General features: G+C 41.4%; 1 protein-coding gene across 1 annotated transcript in view; it reads right to left on the reverse strand.

Annotated features, from left to right (window-relative positions):
- Positions 1 to 13,643, reverse strand: part of SMPD3 (sphingomyelin phosphodiesterase 3) — a 33,227-nt gene extending 19,584 nt beyond the window's left edge. Inside the window, exon 1 of the mRNA XM_074158151.1 lies at positions 12,306 to 13,643. Within this exon, the coding sequence (XP_074014252.1) occupies positions 12,306 to 13,643 (1,338 nt within the window). The remainder of the gene's footprint in view (positions 1 to 12,305) is intronic.
- Positions 13,644 to 15,283: the final 1,640 nt, after the last annotated feature.

Raw genomic sequence — 15,283 nt, forward strand, 5'->3', positions numbered from 1 at the left:
CGTACATCTTTAATGCCATCTACTGTAACCACACTGAAAATACTGCATGTGAAGTTTTCTGCCTTACAACAAGAATGTGCTGCTTATAATCCTCTTATTGACTAAAGCGATGGATATGGATAGAGAGTGAGGAGATGTCCCTAAAGTCCTCCCTGGGGTCAGATGAAGAGAGAGTTGAGAGCTTGTGGGTGAGGATTAAGGGGCAGGCCAATATGAGGGACACTGTTGTGGGTGTTTATTACAGGCCACCTGATCAGGATGGGGAAGCTGATGAGACCTTTTAAAGTCAGCTCAAAGTAGCCTCGCAATCACAGGCCTTGGTTCTCATGGGGGACTTCAATCACCCTGAGATCTGCTGGGAAGGCTGCACAGGCCAGGAGGTTCCTCCAGTGTATTGATGGTAATTTCTTGACTCAGGTGGTGGAGGATCCAACAAGGAGAGAAGCACTACTGGACCTAGTTCTGACAGACAAAGAGGGACTGGTGGAGGACATTAAGGTTGGGGGCAGCCTTGGCTGCAGTGACCACGGAAAGATAGATTTCAGGATCATGGGTAGTATGTGCAAAACAACAAGTAGGACTGAAACCTTGGATTTCAGGAGGGCTAACTTTGACCTCTTCAAGAAACTGCTTGGAGAAATCCCATGGGTTAGGGCTCTGGAAGGTGGGGGGGGGCTCAAGAGGGTTGGTTGATATTCAAATATCGCTTTCTCCAAGCTCAGGATCGGTGCATCCCTAAGAGCAAAAAAATCAGGCAAGGGAAGCAGGAGACCTGCGTGGTTGAGCAGGGAGATCCTGAAAAAGCACAAGTGGAAGAAGGAAGTTTACGGTGCGTGGAAGAAGGGACTGACCACTTGGGAAGATTACAGGAATGCCATTAGAGTATGCAGGGATGAAATGAGGAAAGCCAGGGTCTCCTTGGAATTACACCTGGCAAGGGATGTGAAAGTCAACAAGAAGCGCTTTTTCAAGTATATTGGAAGTAAAAGGAAAACTAGAGAAAATGTGGGCTCGCTGTTGAATGAGACGGGTGCCCTGGTGACAGAGGATGCAGAGAAGGTGGAATTGCTGAATGTCTTCTTGGCTTCAGTCTTTACTGCTCAGGAGTCCCAGACTTTGGAGGTAACAGAGAAAGTCTGGACAAAGGAAGACTTCCCCTTGGTTGAGGAAGATCAAGTTATGGAACACTTGGGCAAACTAGATATCCGCAAGTCCATGGGTCCTCACGGGATGCACCCGCGAGTGCTGAGGGAGCTGGCAGAAGTCATTGCTGGGCCGCTCCCCATCATCTTTGAAAGGTCCTGGAGAACAGGCGAGGTGCCCGAGGGCTGGAGGAAAGCCAACGTCATCCCGGTCTTCAAAAAGGGCACGAAGAAGGACCCAGAAAGCTACAGGGCGGTCAGCCTCACTTCCTTCCCTGGAAAGATGACGGAACAGCTTGTTCTGGGCATCATCTCAAAGCATATGGAGGAAAAGAAAGCTATCAGAAGTAGTCAACATGGATTCACCACGGGGAAGTCATGTCTGACTAACCTGATAGCCTTCTATGATGGCATGACTGGATGGATAGATGAGGGGAGAGCGGTGGATGTTGTCTACCTGGACTTCAGCAAGGCTTTTGACACTGTCTCCCATATCATCCTCATAGGTGAGCTAAGGAAGTGTGGGTTAGATTCATAGATTCATAGATTGGTCCAGGCCGGAAGGGACCTCCAAAGGTCATCTAGTCCGACCCCCCCGCAGTCAGCAGGGACACCCCCAACTAGACCAGGTTGCCCAGGGCCTCGTCGAGCTTCACCTTGAATATCTCAAGGGAAGGGGCCTCAACCACCTCCCTGGGCAACCTGTTCCAGTGTTCCACCACCCTCACGGTAAAGAACTTTTTCCTAATATCCAATCTAAATCTCCCCTTCTCCAGCTTAAAACCATTGCCCCTCGTCCTGTCGCTGCAGGCCTTTGTAAACAGACCCTCCCCAGCCTTCCTGTAGGCCCCCCTCAGGTACTGGAAGGCCGCTATGAGGTCTCCCCGGAGCCTCCTCTTCTCCAAGCTGAACAACCCTGCCCCTCTATTCTGCCGCATCTGGAGCACTGTGTCCAGTTCTGGGCTCCCCAGTTCAACAAGGACAGGGGACTGCTGGAGAGAGTACAGCAGAGGGCTACAAAGATGATGAGGGGACTAGAACTTCTCTCTGATGAGGAAAGGCTGAGGGACTTGGGTCTTTTTAGTCTGGAGAAGAGAAGACTGAGGGGGGATCTGATCAACGCCTATAAAAACTTAAAGGATGGGTGTCAGGAGGATGGGGCCAGTCTTTTTCCAGTGGTGCCCAGTGACAGGACAAGAGGGAATGGGCACAAACTTGAATGTAAGAAGTTCCATCTAAACATGACGAGGAACTTCTTTCCTGTGAGCCCTGGAATAGGCAGCCCAGGGAGGTGGTTTAGTCTCTGTCTCTGGAGACATTCCAAACCCGCCTGGACAAGTTCCTGTGCAACCTGCTCTGGGTGGCCCTGCTCTGGCAGGGGGTTGCACTAGATGATCTCCAGAGGTCCCTTCCAACCCCATATCATTCTGGGATTCTGTAAAGCAGATGGAATCATTTTCAGTGTCTCTATCCAAAAAGCATAAAAGATTTAAGTTGAAAATCTGAACACCCAAACATAAATTATAGTCAGTTGAGAAAAAAAGTCAACGGAAATTGGCTTTAGAATTTCCTGTGCAGCCTTAACGGAGCGCCTGACGGGGCCTTGTACTCACCAAGCAGTTTAGGCAGAGGATCACAGTCATCTCCATTAATCATAAATAAATATGTATGGTGTGGTGTCCCTAATGTGAACATATCTGTACTGAAATGGACTTGGGATCTTTCCCTCTCAAAGAATGACAGGAAGAGAGGACCTTTCTAAGAAGAAAGACCAACCACTGCTCTGCGCAGGTGGGCAAGCGCAGCCCTCGGGGGTCGCCGCCCCAGGGGCTAGTGCCCCAGGGCTCTGATGTGCCCGGAGCAATGGCTGCTTTGCACACACCCCTGAGGGGAAAAGGAAAGGGGCTTTCATAAACACCCTGCTAATTTTAAAAAAGCTGAAAAGCAAGAGCTGAAGACATTAAGATAAGAAGAATTTCCTTGGAAAGTGCCGGCGTGGAAGTACATCCAAAGCAGCTTGCCTCCCAGATTTTCCATTTCCTCCAACTTTTTTGACTTTTGGGGTTGGGTTGGTTTTTTTGACCGGCAGTATTAATGTAACCCACCATCACTTTGAGTGTAATGATAACGGAGGCAAACATTTGTGACAACTGCTCGGAGAGAAAATAAATATCCTTGCAGCTACCTAGTCAGTCCCCAGCAGAAGCACAAGTACATTAAATATGGTCTGAAATAAAGCAGTAAGGAAAATCTGTTTCTTCAGTGTAATTTGGTATTTCACAGATGGACAAGGACTATGGGATGTACAGACAGGAAAACTACTTGACCTCTGGAATAAGCAAATAAGCAGAGCGGCTCCTTCACCAAAAGCCTGGCTTAAGTTCGCTTCAACCATTGCATTTTAGTAGCTCTGTATCTGTATCCCCTTCGGTAGGGGACTACTTCAGATGGTGCTTTCTAAAAATCATTCTATCGTCTTAGTTGCATCATGGACCACTCTTCTGTATCTATGGAAATTTATAGGAAGGTAATATCTAAATTAAGTTCCCAATGTTTTAAAATAGGATAATTATTACAACAGGAAAAAGTTTATGCTATATCCTGTTAAATTCTTATGTTATACAGAGGTAAAATTAAAACTGAGAAAATTTATCCATGGTTTAGTAAAGTGTCCTAATTATATAATTTTGACAGAAACGAGTTAATATTTTTCAATATTATGCTGAAATATGCAAAATATATTCCAATTCTCCGTACATCTGCAAAGTTTAAGTAATCAAACTAGTCAAACCTTCGGAAGGTAGGAGTAGAGTCTGATCTTGTTACTGAACGTCACATTTTGTTAGCTGTTGGAGCGGCATAAAAAGCTCATTACCACTAAGAAAGAGGCTTTTTTCCATAAAGGAGAAAGCGCACTAAGGTTGTGTTTGGAATTCAAAATGCCAGTTTCTACATATTTACATTTGTCCTCTGCCTGTAAATTAAATAAATGTGAAACTGACAGCGCTGAATTTTTATTTTCAGTCGGAGTAGAGAAAAGTACTTGACATCAAGTACTTTTTATTAGAAGGTTTAATCTCTATGCCATAGCACATTAGTAGAGTCTGCTGGAGAGCCCATGCTGGTACTGTGCTGTACCATGCAAACCGGTATGTTCCCGTAACTGTGTATCAGAAACTGGTCCTATATGGACTGAGGATTGTATGTCCTCCAGTTAGACTGGCGTCAGGTAATAAATAGTGCTCATGAAAGAAATCAAGCCAACAAGGCTATGGCAGAAAGAATCTTGTTGACAAGAAAAAAAATATAATTAGCAATAGTTGAAATTTTAGAGCTTGAGTGAAGGAAATAACTGTAAATTCAATCTCATTACTTGCTATCATGGGAATTTTCTGAGGTAACTGGAAAATCTTGTACATCTCATGTTTACCATACCCTAGTATAATACATATACAAAGCTGCAAACATGACAAGTATCTTGTCTTTAACCATTTATATTTACACACATCTGTCCCAGCAATGCAAAACGGTTCTATTACATCCGGATGTCAAGAAAAGCATCAACAGATACTTAAACAAAGACCAGGGAAATGCTACCTAAATAGCAGGGAGATTTCAATATCAGCTTCAAACGTGTCATTGCTGTGCTAATAAATCATCAGCTACTTGGAAGGAAATGTTCTTTGGGCCGTGCCATACATGAGAAATCTCACTTGATTAAAGAGTGAAACTAGGTTCTCAAACACTGACCAGTAATGCATAGACAAAGCCAAGAGGTTTGTTATGAGGGGAACTTAACCTTTAGCGACAATGTCTAGAAGCTTCCCATGGCCAGGAGGGAGCCATTCAAAAAAATCTGAAACGAAGGAGACAGGTTCTTAAATGTGTACCCTGCAACGTGAAGGGTTTCTATCCATACAAACTGGGAAAGGTAAATAATCTGACTGCAACACCAAGACTCCTTCAGGGAGATGGGATGCTACACGGAATAGCTCTAGCTTCAGCCATTATATTTAATCACATCTTGGACTGTAATGAGCAAAACCATTCATTTCATCAGCTTAGTTGCCCATAAAGGTGTCAGTTTTGCAGTTGGAACAAATGTAAAGCGTAGTACTGATTCCTGCATTGTTCTTTGGAAGAGGGTGTCTCCAAAGTCTCGAGCCCTACAGCAAACAAACTCCCAGTCGTGGCAAGAACCAAGCTAATGATGCTTATATTATGAATTAAAACTAGCCAGTCTGAAAAGCACATCTGCACGCTCTGTGGGAAAAACCCTCTGCTTAGAAACAAAAGCATGAACACTGCATTTGTAAAGAATGTCGTCTAAGTGGGGGCCTCGAGTTACTGTTTATCTTGGAAATAAAACACCCAGATGGATAATAAGAGCAGGGCAGAGAAACAGACTCTACAGGAGATGTGACAGTGACTTACTCCCACAAAAATATTCAGCTTACCATATGTAGCCAATATTGTTTAAGTTCAAGGGAAGCTCCATTAAAAATCCAGGAGCATGAGATTCAAGTGAATTATTGCAGATAAAGCAACTGTATGTGCACAAGGAGTGTGTCCCCACGTGCGCTCGTGGCTCAGAGCTCCCCGGGTTGATGCTCTGGGACGTGCTGGTAACAGTACAGTGTTTGTACCTCCCTATTTCAGCGACTGTGGGACTGTCGCTATAGACAGCCTGTGCAAAAATAATGAGCAAACAATAGAGTGAGGAAGACAAATGAAAGAAATAGAAAATATAGCTTGTCTTTTTTTCCAGTACAACTTTTCCATTATCTCCCAAATTGTATCTTCTGGACATTTTTTTTTTTTCATTTCAGCACATGCCCAAGACAAACAGGAGGGTTGGCACCAGGAAACTAACTGGAACAGTCAGTCAAACTGTGCACAATCTTCACTCCTGCTACTGTTCCGGTGCCAAGGAAAACTTGCAGCTACTCACATTCACAACTGAAACATTCCTGTCCCACAGAGATGACGTAGGTTAGCGGTAAGATGTATTTTATTCCTGTACTTTGTGTTCTTTGTAGTAGTTTTTTGGTTAATTTAGATACAGTGTAAAAAGACCTATCTTATTTTTAGTACTTTGACAGCTCCGCCTTCTGCCTTCAGGGATATGCAGCAGCTTCTAAATAAGATGCATTAGTTAAATTATGAATTTATTATAATAAATATATTACTAATGCATATTAAATGTAAAAAGTTTAAAATGTTATAGAGGTCAGCTTAAAATTCCAATTGGTGCTCTGCATTTTTTTCTAGCCACATTTGTACTTCATTATTTCAGAATCCTATTTTTCCCCACCTACCACATGACAACAATTACTGTTCCACGAACTCAGAGAACTAGTTATTTGGCGAAGCTTCATTAAGCTTTTATGTGAGGGGAAAGTAGCTGTAAATTGGTGCCATGAACGAAGGGCTCTTCCTCTGCTGAAGAGGATAAAGCCCACAACTCACATTCTCTTAAACCTGTATTTCATTGTGCACAACAGTTTTAATTTGTCCCCATTAATGAAGGAGAAAAAGACTGTGATTAGTAACATTAATTAAAGTGAAGGAACATGGTACAGTGCCACGGTAAGGTCCTTTTTTTCTTTTTTAAAAAAGTCTCAGGCAGCTTATTGGACTCTATCCAATTTCTGCATTAACGTTTTATAGCAGAAACCGAACATGTGGAAAATGTTTAGGTTACCCTCCTGACTTAAACGGCACAGCTGTAGAGCTCTCTAAACAAATTCGTGAACAGCACTAGACATTTCTTTTATACATCTCGGGATAACTGTTGGTACTGGACAACTGATCACGGACAAGAAAATCTAACCATTGAAATCTTGAGATGATGTTTTTTACTGGGCTCAGGAAACAACCAGTCCCCTTTTCTGTGCGATCCTTGGGTAAAAAAAGCTTCCCCTCAATATGCTGTGCAGCTGCCTAGCTCAAGCTGCCCCTTCGCTCTCAGCCACAACACACCGAAGTTGGGATGGGACAGTAAGGACAGCATAATTACCCAAGCAACGTGTATCTGCATCAGTAATATCAAAAAGGAGAATCACAATAATTCAGGGAACCCTCATTTTACCAGACAAAACGGGCACCTGGAGAGTAGCAAAGAGTGAAAACTGGGCTTCAAAGGAGTTGTACAGTCAGAGCTACTGCTCCTTCCACCATCTGTCACCGCCGGAGCAGCTCTTCTGGAAACAAGTCCAGCTTTGCACATAAAGCAAAGGTTGCTAGGTTTCCTTTAAGCAATGAATAATAACATGTTCTCTGCACAATTACTGTACTTCCTGAGAACAGCATTAATTTTCAGAGAATTTGAAAAGTAAATCTGTTAATAAGCTTAGGAATTAATATTAATTAAACACAAGTTCTTCCAGAAATTTAGCAAAAAAGCACAAGACCTATTTTTTTCCTCTTGCTTTTGTTAGAATACTATTAGCTCTTCAAACAACGTACATCAGACTGCAGTTTTGCTTTTGCTCTATGCTCACACAATGTGTTTTAAGCAAGCATTCTTATTTTTGCTAAAAATCTCTCTCTTGGCAGATGCCAAAACCTAGAATAATTTTCTACTAAGAACAACAGGAAGAACAGCCTTCTATGCAATGTATTCCCATATCTCCCAGTCTCAGTGGGAGGAAAACCACTCCAAAACCTCCTCAGTTAATAGCCATTTTGAGAAAAATACCTCTTTCATTCACCCCCCTACCCCAAGTATGCATTTACATGTCTTGTATGGCTTAGATTTACAGTTACAGCTATCACAATTTAAGGATAAGAGAGAGGCAAAGCTTGGCAGCAGAAGTGACAGTTTTTATTAGATTGATACATCTGGAAAAATATGGACAAGCTCTCCAATTCAGTAACGCATCAGGTCAAGACTGTTTTCTCCTTTTATTACGCTACTGTCCGAATCTTACACAGCATCCCTGAAAGACAGTCTAAGGCTACATACTAACCCCTCTCTCTAAGGACTGATGATGGTTTGAAACCTTCTGGTAAATTACAAACAGGTGACACATTACGCAGTTTCTGCTCAGCGCTCACTGGTACCTTCTACACTTGATTTGGCTGCAAAGTCATCACCCAGTTTCTGAAACTGTATTTTGAAACTCCCTTTAAATTCATCGAAACCACTGTGAATTAAAATTATCTACGTATCAAGCCAACAGCTGCAGAGTAACTGAGACCACTGCAACCTGCACCGCGGCACATATAGATCCACACAAGCTCGCTTTTCAGTTGGAATCGCCAGCAGGGAGTAGCATCTGCGTCAGTCCCATCTCCCTCCCCTCTCTGTAGCAGAGCAGCAGCAAGAGACAATTGGAGTTATAAAACCTACAAAGCAGACTAAAGGGTTCTTTTCTCAGGCATTTTAAATTAATGTGAAATGCAACGCTAGAACAGCGAGTCATGACAGAGTCTCCCAAGGGCCCAGAATGTCAAAGTATGAAAATGGATTGGCTGATTTATGTATTTGCTAACTTCTCCTCTGAGCCCTTAGCGGCAACTGGGAACACTGGTTTAACACTTCAGACGTGAAAGTGTCACTTGGATGCAACTGACATTTCCCCCCTCCTTCTATGATATTTTTTCTGTCACTGTGTCCCTCTTTCATCCCAACAAGACCCCCACATTGGAGACAGAAACACGGCCAGAATTTGAAGAGATCAAAGTGCTGAACGTAAATTAGTCCTGCAGTTATCAAGAAAATGGCTTTACACAACAGCTCCTCACAGCTACGTCACCCTCATGCCTTCTTGGAGGTTGACCTGGAAAGTATCAGCCTACACCAATGCAAAAAACAGTCTGTAACCTGTCAGGAAAAGGCTGGCGGCAGCACCCGGTGTGGCAGACGTCTTTCGGAAAAGAACAGGCCACGGCGAGCAACATCCCTTTGCGCAGGTCTCCGGATAGCTGTTGGGCAGCAGGAAGTCAGTAGCATGAAAGAGCCTTAAAAGCCTCCATGATTTACTTCCAACTTCTTTCCCTGGCTGTGACACCCCTGGTGTTAAGCCACAATCAAATCACTTTACCTGCCTGTGCTTCAGTTTCTCCTTCTCAAGCAGATATTGACCTTTCTTTGTTACGCGCTGAGACACATGAATGAAAAGCAGTGCGTAAGAGCTGATGGTGATTATAGCTACTAATAATAACCCTTGAGCTGTGTAAGTCTCTCAGGTAAAATAATTCTGTATGACTAAGGAAATCTCTCAAATCCTTCCAAAGCTCCACCTGAACTTTACAATCTAGATGGTGAGGACAGGGCAGGGAGGAGGCGGGCAATGGAAAATCATTTCCTCTTCACTGGAAACAGAACCTATTCCGAAAGCACAGAAATGTGTGAAACACTTGGACCTCAGCAGTAGGGATCTGTTAAGTAACACAACATCCCCAAGACAGTTTTGCCTTTTTGTTCAAAATAATTCAACCTTCATTAAATGTTTAGTTCTGAGGCTTTTAATTTATATTTGTAGTAAGGAGCCAAACCGCACTCATTAAATGAGAACCAGTTTCTTTCTCAGAACATTCTTAGGAATTTGGATGTTGGGTCTTTCCTGAGATTCAGAAAGATTTGAAAAAAGGCTTCATCCTTCCAGTGAGTGGAAACATTAAGTGATTTTATCCATATTTTCAAAACATACAATCACTCGCTTTTCACAACTTTTTGTTTATAAACAATATACAGAGCAATTGCTCCTTTATTCAGAGCTGGAAGCTGTGCAAGGGGAAGAGTCTTCATAAGTATACCTCCAAACCAAAACTCAATTGATGTCTTTTCTACTTCAGAGATGGGAGCACCGTGCTTCCCACAGGGGTCAGGAATCGACAAACGCAGAGAGTGCAGGGGACAGAGAGACGTAACGGCGTGCCACTACGGGATGGGGAGCGAGCAGGAAGCTCTTGTTCCACAATGCTATCTTACTGTCTTTGTAACCACACTGAGGTAAATTCCAGACCGGAATAATACAGATTATTTTAATATATTGGAGATAAAAAAAAAATGGATATAAACCAGACTGGATACATACAGAATATTGTAAGAGCCAGTAAAAGAAGTATGGATAAGCTGTCCGTTTCCAATGGCAGCATACTGGCTAGAAAGACACTTCCAACCACAGTTCGGATTCGCGGGGGCGGCAGCGAGGTACCAAAGCGTAAGACCTCGGGGCTTCTGAAGTTAATGGATTGATTCTCATTGATGTCAAAAACAAGCCAGGCTTTTACTTAATGTAGCTTTTGTCTCCGGAGTCCACACACACTCAGTTGCGGATTAAACGCTACATCAAGAAAAACAACCTTCAAACCTACTTTGTTTCAAAGCTAAAATTAAATAGATAATTCCTGCTTTTTTTTTTTCTTTTTTTTTTTTTGTCAAACAAAGAAATGACCAATGATCACTTAATGTACAATTAAGACAGAAAGTAATTTTGTATCAGGATAGACTTAACTCAGAATGAAAAATATTTTAGGTATGAAGTACAGTATGTCAGAATGACATAGCCATGAGGAAAAACAGTCTTTTAGCTGGGCCAGAATTTTGTCATTTTAAAAGAATCTCGTCGTCTTTGAATCTTCCTAATAATTGGTCCCTATTCCCTGCCCAACTGTAACATTATTTAACAACTCGAATCCATAATTAAGTTCATCTTCCCAGTGGAATTTTGAAAAGAGGCTTAATTTTCTGCAAGAGAAATGGATCCACTGCAGCCTGCCAGGCAGGGCAGCAAACCAGTGACTCAGCAACGGGCAGCTGAAAGCAGATTGGTTTTAATCTCTTAATCCCTACTGTATGCATATGTTGAAGGGTAGTCTTTTATGACCCTGGCAATATTTACATTGGACAATGTGTATGTTCATTTTTTGCATGCAGCAGTTTATGATGAAAAAAATAAACTTTAGCTGTTTATAAACACGTAAGAGTACAGTATAGAAAGCTCAGACCCAATTTTTGGAAACCTGTATTCATATATAGATAGGCTTTTGTTTATGTCAAATGTATATGAAATATGGGAGTACTATCAGACTGCAAATTCTAATATTTGGGGGGTTTATAAGCCACAATACCAAAAGTTTTTGCTTCTTTTACAAATTACAAACAGCGGGTACAAAACCCCCCACTGATCCTTATTAACAATCCATATTTTTAATGGCTATTAATGGCTTTTGTTGAGAACAAATGATTTTTTTTGAAAAATGAAATTTTTTTGTTGTGAGAACATGCAGTAGAAAGTACATATAATTTGAGCACCTAATGTATTTTGCTAGCATTCGAAAAAAGTCCAGTTTTTAGTCAGTGAAACCCATTCCAAACTGTGACTAAATCATAAAATCTGAAATTCTGTGTCCTGGGAGATCTTCAGATCTGTCTAGGTTTGGTTCTACAGATTTGGATCTCTGCACAGAGTTTTGGTTCTCGATTAATCACAAATCAGAAGAGTTCGCTTTCCAGTTTATAAAGAGCACAGCCAGACTCATCCAAGAATTATGCACTCTTGGAAAAGACTCGTGATCATTACGTGCAGGCTTTTATTTCTACTTTTCATGATTTACTGAAGTATAACCCCAGGTTTCCTGCTCTCACTACTATTAGTTAATTTAAGTAAACTGTGTTAATAAAGTGAAAAACCTCTCTGCTCCCCTGTGTCCCAGGCATCCTTTTGTTTACTCTCCTTAACAATTCTTTTGCAGCCAAGAGAGAGGGACAGCCATTTGTTTCATTGCAATTATTTCAGTTTTATTCTACTGGCATTTGGACTTTTGATTCCCTCACAAACACACAACATGCATAAGCTGGTTTCCAACTGTAACGTCTGTTGTACGATCCTTTGTTATGAAGCTTAGAATTTGTGCATGTTACTAAAGAGATTTCTGTAACAAAGAAACTAAAATGACACGAAAACTACGTCCGTTTTTGACACTTGAAATTATACTCAAGTTCTGCCTCCAGAAGTCCTTCATTATTTCATGCACATCCATCACTTCAACACAGTATCTAGGCCACAAAACCTATATATAGGTTAGATCAGGTAATCTAGATCTGAATAGTGACTCTTTCAACGCTAACAGAAATGACTGAGAGAAAATATGTAACTTTATAACTTGTCACATCTATAGAGTCAATATTTATGGCTTCAAAAAGGCTCTTACCTTGAGAAACAAGGCTCCCTTGGAAGCCAAGGAGTCCGTTCCTCTTCCATTGGGGTAACAGTGATAGGCAGCATCCATAACCGGATAGCGGCTGGCAAAAAGTAGACCACTGTTCACGAACTTAAAGCTACAGCAGCCATGGCAACTATAGACCCCAACATCATAGACAATGTATTCAAAATAGTGATGAAGCTGCTCTTTCAATTTCTCCGCAGCTCTTTTGTCAAACACTTCCTGCAAACACAGAAAGTCCAAGTTGGCAGGGAAGAAAGCGGAGATCTCGTGATCAAAGGTCTCATCTGTATGTTTCTTTTTCCGCACTGAAGTTTTCTTCATGATTGAAGCTTTGTAGAGGAGCTTGTTGTTGACAGTGCTTTGGTCCACTGTACCATCTCCAACGCGAACTTTAACTAAGGACTCTCGTGAAGCGGAGTAGCTGTCTAAACTCCCAGAATCACCTTCTTTCTGTTTGTGGTTTGGTGTTTTTGAGATCTCTGTGTCACCCTCCAGTGAGGGCTCTGCTGGGCCACTGGCATGAGCCTGGCCATTGACGGGATCTGGTTCTGTGTCTGACATGTGGCCGTTATCCTCTCCGTTTATGCGGACAATGCAAGTGTTTTCTTCTCCCTCATTTGACTCTCCAGCTCCACCTTTATCTTCTCGACTATCCTCACTGTTGTTTGAGCCAGAATTGTCTCCTTTATACTCCATTGATGTTGTCCTTTTGATGCCAGCATTAACAGTACGATTAGTGTTCTCTCCACCCTGGGGGGAGACCAAGCTGCTAAAACTTGCTGCGCTGATGGATGTGTTGGTAGGAGAATCTATGTATATTTTGATCTGTGGTCTGCTCGCCCCATTCCGGATCCTGCGGCCAATCTCTTTAGCCCTAGCCTGTGTATTGAAAACATTATTAAATCTTGCCAGAGAATCCGGCAGCAGGCAAACATTGGCACTGCCAAAGCAGAAGCTTTTCCCATTCCCTGCAGCCTTCCACTCAGTGAGCAGCGTGGCTCCATTGGCGTGGGTCTTGTCTTCTAGTCTGGAGTAGATGTAGGGCCGCCTGGCTGACTGGAGCGGGGACCATAACAAGAAGCCAATCAGAGCAAAAGGAAGAGAGGCTACCAAGAGTGCCAGGTAGATGGGAGTGGTAATAATGATGCAGAGCGCATGAAAATAGCATGGATCATCTGCTCTTTGACGTTTTTCATAGGTGGTTGGAACAAAAGAGGCTACAAGCCTATCCGCTAACCAGTAACATGGGAAAATCAGGCCCCAGGAAAAAGAATGCAGAACTGACAGAAAGCTGTTGGGAAATGGGGAAGTGTATAAAACCATTGCAACTTAATTATGACAACACTTCAGGGCCTACTACATGATGTCACTGTGTCAAGCATCCATAAGAACACTGGGAGGGCTGGGGAAAAAACGTCCAGTCAGGAGTTTGTTTTTTTCCAGTGAGAGTCAATAACAAAACTTTAAGAGCACCATTTCACTGTCCCAGAGTAAAAGTGAAACAAGGCCACTGTTTTCGTCTGACTTTTTGGCATCTAGGTTTGTCAAAGGATGTCATTGTTCACTGGAGGCTGCCATAACGAATCGCTCCCGAGGCAAAAAGGAAATCTGTAAAAACAAAAGACACAAAACATATGCAACAGTTATTCAAAGTTTAAAGCAGATTTTCTCATACCAATTTTGCCTTGTAATCTAAATTATTCCCCTTTTTTTTTTTTTGGTTTAATTTAGCATTTTTGATAGCCAGTTAACAAAGACAATGGATCTAGGGCAACTCCAACAACAAGGGACTGGTATTTCTGCAAATGAAAGCAGTCCATTGACCATTTACTGCACGTGACTAATGTTATCATGAAACACATTTCTATTATGAATTTTAAGCCTTACGTTGAGAAATACAGTTTGGAGTTTATTTTCTTTTATAATCCATTCACACTAATATTTATATTTATTTATATTAACGTGCAAATGGAACCTTGCAAATGGTGTTTAGAAGTTATCTCTAGGCTTCTCTAAAAGACTATTGCATCTAGTATTTTATCACTAGAGTTATATTTGCTTGAGTTGCCAAAGTCCTAAGAAAAAAAAAAAAGTAATGTGGTGGCAATGACAACAGCAACGGCACCTTGTATTTAAGAGCAGAAAACATTTGTTTGCTATAAAATATTATTTGCTTTGCTGCCCTTTAAAACAAAATGAGTTTATTTAAATCAATTAAAATACTCTATGTATGGTTGAATAGGGTTTAAAATTTTTAATATTCAGTTTATTAAAACTACTAAGTCAAACTACTTTGCTTTAATATTTAGGTATTTAATGCTCACTACTTATTTCAAGCTGCAGTTCAGTTCATTCAGCTAAAGCCCAGAAAACCTCCTGATAAGATTTCCTATTACAGGTTTCTTACATATAGTGAATAATTAAGCAAAAGATAAATTAATCATCATTAACATCATTGTTTTTAAATTCCAATTTTCAGCTTTGAAAGAAACAATATTAATTGAATATTTCAAGTAAGAAAAACAGTTTCACATCTTTCCTCTGAAGACAGTTGATATCTTTCAAAAGTTTTGCCACCAGTTGGCAAACTCTGATCTGAGGTATTTAGAAAATGTTATGATTAACCAAAGACCTCAAATTGTGAGGGGTCTGATCTTATAATAAAAAAAAGCTTTCCTGTAAGCATAGAGCTTACATACTTTTTAAGAAAGTAATTTAAGTCATCTTAACAACTTGTAGTAAGTTGAGGTTTTAGCACAGGTTTTGCTAATATGAAATGTAAATTATTTTTAAAAAAGAAGCACTCGCGTTAATCAAACTTTCTCAGCCTTGAGAATGGTATCACCTGTGAATGCAATGTCACCCCCCATAAACTGCAACTGTGACATTACGCAGTAAGAAGAGCAAAGCTGGATGGCTGATGATGGCAGAATTCCCATCTATAATGTTTCAAGTGTCAAGTG

The sequence above is a fragment of the Numenius arquata genome, chromosome 13 (assembly GCF_964106895.1).
Source record: "Numenius arquata chromosome 13, bNumArq3.hap1.1, whole genome shotgun sequence".
Classification (NCBI taxonomy): Eukaryota; Metazoa; Chordata; class Aves; order Charadriiformes; family Scolopacidae; genus Numenius; species Numenius arquata.